This window comes from Rhagoletis zephyria, unplaced genomic scaffold, assembly GCF_001687245.7.
Source record: "Rhagoletis zephyria isolate East Lansing unplaced genomic scaffold, Rhagoletis_zephyria_1.1 Rzeph_scaffold_02275, whole genome shotgun sequence".
Classification (NCBI taxonomy): domain Eukaryota; kingdom Metazoa; phylum Arthropoda; class Insecta; order Diptera; family Tephritidae; genus Rhagoletis; species Rhagoletis zephyria.
Window position 1 is genome coordinate 6,648 of NW_016159359.1, and position 9,437 is coordinate 16,084.

The 9,437-nt window shown below is 33.8% G+C and overlaps 1 protein-coding gene across 1 annotated transcript in view; it reads left to right on the forward strand.

Moving 5' to 3' along the window:
- Positions 1 to 3,453: 3,453 nt before the first annotated feature.
- The window catches only part of LOC108366441 (monocarboxylate transporter 13), a 51,301-nt gene continuing 45,317 nt past the window's right edge, over positions 3,454 to 9,437 (forward strand). Inside the window, exons 1-3 of the mRNA XM_017620858.1 lie at positions 3,454 to 3,531; positions 3,591 to 4,400; positions 4,468 to 4,612. Coding sequence (XP_017476347.1) covers positions 3,454 to 3,531; positions 3,591 to 4,400; positions 4,468 to 4,612 — 1,033 coding nt within the window. The remainder of the gene's footprint in view (positions 3,532 to 3,590; positions 4,401 to 4,467; positions 4,613 to 9,437) is intronic.

Genomic DNA, 9,437 nt, shown 5'->3' on the forward strand with positions numbered 1-9,437 from the left:
TACTTAAAAGAAAAAGAATTATTGAAATCTGTTAATGTAGTGCAATGATATGCGGTAACATACATAAAAAAAATTTCCGACGAATTGATAACCTTCTGCTTTTGGTGAAGTCGGTTAAAAAGAAAAAAAGATCTCAGTGTCGTTTAAAATACACTGTTTAAAAAACTAAATTTGATTTATTTAAGGAAATTTGTATGAATTTTACTGAAAAGACTTTAAATACATTCTAAACAATATTTATTCAAATTTGCGTACTTATATAAAGAGAGGTAACCAGTTTCCTCTTTTAATGTGTGCAAAGTTTCCACCGTGTAATACAATTAAACACTGCCTGTTTACTTTTACCTGCACTTTTTAGAGTGTACAGGTACAAATGTAACATATTAATTACTATTTATTATACTTTTCAAAATACTTTTGCACAAAAAATTTAACTTACAAACTGAAATTATATATGTTTGATTTTATGGAAAATAAAAATATATACATGTATTCCAAGTGCTTAGGATGGGTTAAATTATGTATTTTTCTTGAAAATGTTTTGTTTTCTTACAAAATATGAGATGGATACTTAAAAGGAGAAAATTGGATACATTTGGGTACATTTTTTGCTTGGTCGGTGATACATTTTTTTGAGGTGGCGCGGCAACACTGGTTGCCACCTTTTAACTTTAGAAGTACACTGTGAATACCCTAAATATGCTGAATACCTTAAATAAAACAATAATATTCTTGGTTGTTACGAGTGACTTTACATATATAATTAGTATTTCTACTTTCGATTTATTAAAAATAAGTAATGTGAAATTTAGCTGAACCAGTTTAGCCATTTTTAGCCCGTTTTTTTGCCAATTTAGCCGGTTGGCCCAAAAAGTTCTGGCAACACTGGTCTTAATATATCACTTTCAAAACGGCATCAAGCCAATCAGATCAATCTGTACCCAATGTAAATGGCGCGGCAAAATGAAAACTGACTTGTCAAACTACGAAATGACTGCTGATGTTAAGACAGCGATGGAAAGAAATTTGGCAAGACAGATATGGCTTAACAGGAGAAATTTGCGGCCTCCACCCGACATTTCTGCCTTAACACAGCTTTTTTAACAAAATCTGTAGAAGGTGGAGACGTGGGGTTTAGACCCTGTCTCCACAGGAAAACACTGATGTCGTGATAACCATGTCACAAAAGTTCTTAAAGATTTAAATGGTTTTAAACACCGAAATTGAAAGAATGTTGCCTGGTGGCGTCATTCGTCGAATGCTTATTTCAAGACATCAAACACACACACAAAAACTTGCAATCATATTGCTCGTCAAAATGACAATTGTTAGGCCATCGGTGTTTGCCTGAGGAGTTCTGCGGTAAGAAACACCGTGGCGAAAATTTTAACTGCTCCTGTAACACTACCTCATATGAGTTCGCCTTGCTATCATCGGTGACGTAACTATATAATCTGAGGCCCGTGGCAAATTCTTTGGATGGGGCCCTCCCAGTAAAAGTCGTCACGTTGTAATTTAATTTTAATAAACCACTTAAGTAGTTGCCCAACACTATTACCAAAAATACCTCTGATCCAATATTTTTCNAAAAAAAAAACATGCAAAATACACGGGATTTATTCCAAAACAAAAAATTTATGTATTTTTTTATTAAAATTACTACGGTGTATATTTCTCAAAAATATATGTTTTGTAAAAGTATAATTCATTTATAAACAATATATACTTTAATAAAATAAAATGTCTATCATACTTGGGCGTACAAAATTTTTGATTCTTATTCCCCGAAAATTTGTCATCCGCCCATAGTAAAACCATGGAAACCAAAAGTGAAAACTGAACCGGTTCGGGGAAAATGAAACTATTGATACGGCTGAATGTTTTAAAACGTGTTTTAAATGTAAGTGATTTTTTCCATTGTTTTGAACAAGGTTTTAAACACCCGTTTTAAACATCGCCAACTCTGGGTCAGACCCATTATGTACGAAAGTGACTAAAATCGTGTTCGACTTCCGGAGGGTTAAAATGGCACAAATTATTACAAAACTTTCCTAAGGTAAGAGTCAAAACTTTTTGTAGTTAATACATTCCTATAAAATTTAACCATGTGGAAATATAGGCCGTAGCATAGTTAGTCGAGATAAAGTTGACTCTTAAGTTGCAGCTATTTTCGAGAGACATCCCATTGATAATTTTGTCAAAACATGTCTTATAAATTTACAACCAACTCCTTTTTAACTCAGACTGCGGGACCTTGTTTTTGAATTCATCAAAGCTGCCCTTTTAGCTTTAAAAGGTACTAAGTACATATATGCAAAAGTATTAATCTCTGTTGACAAAGTCGCGAGTATCAGTTGCGTTTTCTATAAACATATGCATACTTATGAAAAAATATGTATACGTAAAAGGCGTTTTTTGTATTTGAAGTCTACTATATTTTTTTAAGATTTTTTTTAATAAATAGTATACATATCTTAGAAATGTTGGGTCATAAATTAAGGCTTGGCCCGACTCACTATTGTCGAGATCTTATGAAAGTCGAAACGCAATATTTCTAATAATAATATTACGGCATACGACGTCGAGTGAAAGAGTTATTTGCAAAAATACCGTGGATTCCGTAAGCGGAGTTATTTATATACACAATAAATGATATAGTATACTTTTTACAATTGGAATTGCATTCAAGAGAAAATATGTATGTATGTATATTTAATTTTATTCTACTCCATTCAATATGAGTAATCATTTGACCACGAATGATATTATTCGGGCTCTTGTGCGGTACTATTCACCAACCTAACTACTCGGCCATATGTAGCAGCCGCGTATATTTACGCAACAAAAAATTAGTTCATGAAAACATTAGGGGCTTATCACTTTATCAAACGATTTTGGTGGATAAACGTATAAATTTCTGCAAAATTCAACCCTGACAGACAGCCAGGTGGTCGATTTTGCTACGAACACATAAAAAGCAAATTAACACAATGGACGAGGAAAGAATGAAACGTAACTAGCCAGATAAGTTAAATCAAAAACAATTTTGCGCAATTATTTATAAAGGTGCGATCATGAAAGAATATGGATAAACTGATAAATTTAAGCAATTTATCCCTTTATCATTTTAGATGAAGACCCCTACTCAAACTTTTTGCAATTAACACCACATTGAGGCAACACGTTTACTGCGACTTGATTTATAGTTTTATTTGTTAATGGATGAAACAGCCGCAGAATGGTTTACAATCTCTGAAGCGCTGCTACTGCATTAATTAAATAAACCAAGATAGCCTACTATTCAAATCGTAAAACGCTGGATATCTATTATTCTCACGCACTTTGCAGTACTTATCTTATCACATGGTGCTTTTTGATAAATGGAGAATAAGGATGCTCATAATGCTATTGGAGTTCAGTAAAGTCTTAGAATTTTAACAAAGAGGTTGTGAAATGAAGAGACATACGCGACTGGAAGCCCCCGATGGGGGTTGGGGAGTCTTCGTTTGTATCGGAATGGCGCTGCCATTCGTGAGGCACACAAAATAATTCGAAAGATTCGCTTGAATAATAACACCAGTCCCTTTCAGATCAGTGGCTTGGCAGCGCTACCTTCATTTGGTTTGGTATTTGGTGATTTCCTGAAAAACATTGGCGCCGAAACAAGCGCTGTAGCCGTCATAACCAGCGCCTTCTTTTGTGCTCTCAGTTTTGCGGGCCTTTTCTCAGGTTCCATGTTCAATCGGTTTGGACTTCGTGCTGTCGGATTGATGGGTGGCTTTTTGTACTTTTTCGGTTCTCTACTACAGATATTTGCACGCTCTACGTGGGATCTGTTGTTCGCCTTCAGCATTGTTCAAGGAATTGGATTTGGATTGATTGTGCCCACATCGTATACTACTTTTAACAATTATTTCGTAAAAAAGCGAGTCATGTGGATGAGCTTTGCGCAGTCCCTCATTGGCTTGGGCACTATGTTCTACCCAGTGGTGATGCAAAAGCTAATGGATCTTTATGGATTTCGTGGTTGTCTCCTGGTCTTGGCAGCAATAAATGCCCACGCAATTCTTGGGATGCTGCTGATGCAGCCGGTGGAATGGCATATGCGCAAGGTAATCATATGCGAGGAACAGCAATTGACGGTTATAAAAACGAGTTTACCGACTGTTGAGAATGAAGTGAAAATAATAAATGCATTACCGGTTTTAAAAACAACAAGTGCCGCCAGCGAGCAGCATGCGCGCAATTGGTGGCAGCTTCTTGTGAATTTCTTGGATCTAACATTGTTGCAGTTGCCAATTTATGTTAACATCGTGTTGGGCATATCTTTCGCGCTCTACTCGGATATTGCATTCTTCACATTGCAACCACTTTATCTGTTTGAGTTAGGCTTCACCAAGGTGAATTCGATTGAAAATCGAATTTAATTCTTCTATTGTAAAACCATCTTTTATGGAATATTTTCAGGCAGATACTGCCAGTATTATAGCCATTGGTGCTGCAGCCGATTTGATTTCGCGCATTTTGTTAGCGTTCTCCGCTGTCTTCATTCAAATGCCGTCGCGCTACATCTACCTGGCGGGTTCGTTCTTTACAATTATTGCCCGATTTGGTAAGTACATCCAGTCTTGACCCACTTGGTAACAGCAACTCCAGTTTGTGTTTGCCGACACTTCTCGATCTACTTACATACATACGTACACTATAGTGGAACTCGTGCTTCTGTGTATTGGTTGTATGTATCTTGCGTAAGTGTAACTGAACGAGCGTGTGATTTTTGTTGTATATGTATTTATATGTACAGCTAGCAACAACAAATTACACGCTCATGCAGTTACAATTTCCCAAGATACAACGAATACACAGAAGCGCGAATTCCACTTATATTGCTTTTGAAAGTTTGCCGATTTTTTTTTTAATTTTTGTGCAAATGCGCAGTTATATGCAGTATATTATTATAATAAGCTAGCCTTACACATAAAATAAACAAAAGATATACCCCTCTATTCTAACAGAGCCACTAAACTTAGCTCATCACTGTTGCGATTTCTTGTGCGCCGCGAAATGTGCCGCGAAAATTAGATTTTATGTTCTAGAAAAATACACAAAAACTTAAAACTTTGTGTTGGCATATTGGCTGCAGTGGCAAACTTAGCGGCGCAGTAGAAATCACAGCAGTGATGAGCTAAGGTTTGTGACGTTGTTAGAATATGGCTGATATATCCAAAACACAGTATATACAGTAATAAACCTTTTCGCATTTGGTCCCCGAGGCGTACTTTTGGGTTGTGTGCATCGTTTTGCTTTTGCGCGCACGGCAACACTTACCGCCTAATGATTAGAAAAGTTCTTTTCCAGGATAAAAACATCAATTATATAAATAGGCAATCATGTTTCCTTTACACCCCTTTTACGGCTAAACTGTACTTCTAAGGTATAAACAATTATATATCATTAGAAAGGTATTTTGATGCTGATGTGCAGGCAATTTTTAAAATTTCAAATTAGTTTAAAATAAAGCGAAAAAATCAATTCAAAAGACACACCCATACCAATGCCATACATGTACATGTNACCACACCTAAATCCACCACACTTTAAGTCACCACACCTTAACTCACCACGCCCCAACTTTCTCACGACATCTTAACTCACCACACCTTAATCTACCACACCTCAACTTTCTCACCACACCTTAACTCACCACACCTTAATTCACCACACCTCTTAAGACCACCACACCTGAATTCATAACACCGTAACTCCCACACNATAAACATAAACATAAACATTAAAAGCGATAGAGACAAAGATAGAGAGGAAGAAAGTGATAGGGATAAAAAGGAAATACAACTGAAGAATGTGCGATGTTATATTGTGATGTGTTATGCTACATATGTTATGTTATTGAATCTAATGCTATTCTATGTTATGTTATGCTAAGTACTAAGCTAAACTCCCCTCCACTTAACCCATTCCAACAAATTTTATTTCAGCTCAACTCAACTCACATAAACTATCCTTAATTTTAGCGGTTGAATTTCAACCGCTGGGCGAACACTAGTATACATAATTATGTGTTATTTATGAACAAAATGTAGGTTAAGTATAATATTCATCTTTAATGATATTCATGCTTAATGAAGAATAATATCAATAGTTAAGTACATAATTAACGCTTGAGTTTTATAAACTGGAAAACTCAAACTATAGCATTGAATGGAGTTTTCTTAAATGTAAGTTTAAAATTAAAAAAAGTCCATTATAAGATTATATTTTTATGAAAAACGTAAATTTTGAGAATTTATCAAGCAAAATTCTAAATTTCCGAATATATAAAAGCCTTTATTTAAAAAAAAAAACAAGGTTTGTATAGCTATACAAACCCAAAAGCCGCCCAGACAGTCCAATAAGCATACCCAAGTTTGAGTGATCTACAAGTTACAGGCGTTTTCAGCATTTAACAGTTCATTATCGTGTACGGTGTAATATAAAAAGTTATACACTGAACTATGATAATCTGTACTATTATCTATAAAAATAGACAATAATTTGCAATGTTTTACACTTTTGCAATTAGTTTCGGTCACTATTACACAGTCATGACTTTTGCCACTCTGCCATAGTACGGTTGTGGCTCCCTTTCATACCACAGTAATTTTGTATACAACTCTGAATCAACAAAATTCATGCTCCTTCTCATTATCAACCCTGATCAGAATTTACCCCCGAGGAGTACTCAAAAAGGTTTCTTACTGTATATACTGTGATTCAAAATAAAACGTTTCTATTATTTCTGCCACCAATACTCATATTTCAAAGCACTGAGGGCGCGCAATGGGACCAAAGCGGCCAAAATTAATAAAAACGGACTAGAGAACTCATAAAAAGCAATTACGCAGATTCATACAATGAAAAAAAATAATATATTTAAAAAAAAAATTTTGATTTTGTCGCAAGTAATTTAAATAAGCTTTTCTACTTGTGCGGTTATATAAGAAGTCAATCTGATTGGTGACCAGTTTTTTAATATTTCTGTGGTCAAGCATTGTTTTAACTTTTTATATATCTAGTGAAATTCATAAAACAGTTTCACTTCAAGTTGTAGGTATAATTCAAGGTTTCAATACAAACTCAGGTCATACATAAATTAGTATTCAGGTAATATAAATGTTTTCGTTTTATTACGTTTAAAAAGAAGAAATGGGAACTTTTTTAGAAATAAAATAAATGTGTCTGTTAATTTTCCCAAAAATTCATAAAATTAAGTACGTGGGGCCAAAAAAGTTTTGTAGGAGTTGGCTGTCATAGTAAGAGAATCTTCATTATCTTCCAAATTGGAAAATTTTTCCGTAAACGGGCAGTGTACAAATTTCATCAAAAAATAAGTTTTTCAAATTTCCTGCTACTTTTCTAAAATAGGTTCTTTCAGATTTATGCTTTTGTTTTTAAAGCCGGCATATACTCTGAATTTATCGAAATCGGATAACATTTATCATTTCCGCCCACGTAATCTATGGGCGTGGCAGTGCGTCAACTTTTACCATTTTCCAATTTTCTTCATTCCTAAGTGCAGAAGAGCGCATTTTCGAAATTTCAGCGAATTTGTTATCCGATTACTACTTTTGTGCGCAGTTTATATGGAATAACTAGGGCCCAGGTCATCAGATCTGCAACGTTCATTCGATTTCCAAAAGTTAGGTGTCAAATTAAAGGATGGCCTGTAGATGTGCAGTAAGGTTTTACATCTTCGAAAAGAGTTGCTACCTGTTACAAAACTAAATTCAAATTATTTAATAATCAATGACATTAGATCCGCAAAGAATCGCTACTTAAGCGTGAAATTAAAGCATTTTATTTTTTGTGAACGAAGCAATGAACATATGAAGAGATCTCACCAAAATAGGTATAAGCGCAATTGCTTTAATTAGCTTAAAGGGATGCTTTAAGCAAGATCTGAATATACATACATATCGTCGTTTAAAGTACAAAACCGCGTATCAACAAAATGCAAAACCGCGTATGTGACGTTGCATAAATTATTTTCTAGAGAGTAAAAACACTTATATTTCAAAATGATTCTCTTTTCTATAAAGCAATCGCATTTCTGGCTAGTATATTTCAGGACGAAGCCAAGAGCTTGTGTGAGCAAATCCAATTTTTGGCAGCAAATGTCAGTTACGCGGTTTTGCAGAAGACGATACGCGGTTTTGTACTTTAAACGACGATATATGTAAATTAAATTATACTCTTTCTGTAGTAATCTGTATCATATCACATATTTTCATTTGTTTATTTAAAAAGAAAGAAGATTTCAATGTAGTTTAAAAAACTAAATTTGATTTATTTAAGGAAACTTTTATGAATTTTACTGAAAAGACTTTAAATACACTCTAAAAATTTTGTTTATTTGCGCATATTGAGGGAGGTAACCTGTATGCAAATTTGCAAGCCGTGTAATAAAATTAATCATTGCCGGTTTACTTTTACACATAAAATGTTTAAAATAAATTAATGTTTATTATTAGTAGGAAATGTATTTGTAGTTTGAAAATTTTTGCAATTTTAAACATTCTACATATGTGTATTTATGTGTATATTTTAAAGGTCTCAAGTTCAAAATCAAATACTGAACATCCAGTACGTATATTTATACAGATTCTTTTTGAAAAATAGATACTTTTCAGTAGTAGTTTTACATGCTCTTTTTAGAGCGTACTTGCTATTTATTATATTTACTTTGCAAAATACTTATGCACAAAAAAGGTACTTTATAAATTGAAATTACAAATGTTTGATTTTATGCACATGTATTCCAAGTCCTTAGAATGGGTTAAGTTATGTCTTTTTCATGAAAATGTTTGGTTTTCTTACAAGTTATGAGATGTATATGTAAAAAAAGATAATTGGATACATTTGGATACATTTTTGGCTTGGTTTCTTGAGACGATGCGGCAACACTAGCACTAAGCACTAGATTTAGAGCTTTTTGAAAATTAAAACGCCAAAAAAAAAATACTTAGTGCCTAGTGCTTTTTTTAGTTCTTTTTTTAAACTAATATTACTCCGAGATAGTTAAAACCTGAAATAATTTGAAATATTATAAGCTGTGGTGTCTCATAAAGATGTGGAATTTACAAGAATATACAAATTTAAGTGCACTAAAACACAACCATGATTGATAAAAAGCTGAAGTTGCAAACCCAGCTTGTTGAATTCTATTCGCGTTGAAAATGCTAGTACGCAGGTAAGTTAAGTATTTCTTTTTTTCGTCAATGTTATTGTGGCTTGTTAACATTTTTTTATTTTTAATATTTTTATTGAGCTTTGTACCACGATTGTTTATTAGGAAAAATTGAAAAAGCAACAAAGTCTAAGCGGTAGAAGTTATAGCACTATTTCGGAGATCACCACATCTCCTCATCAGACTTCTTTTT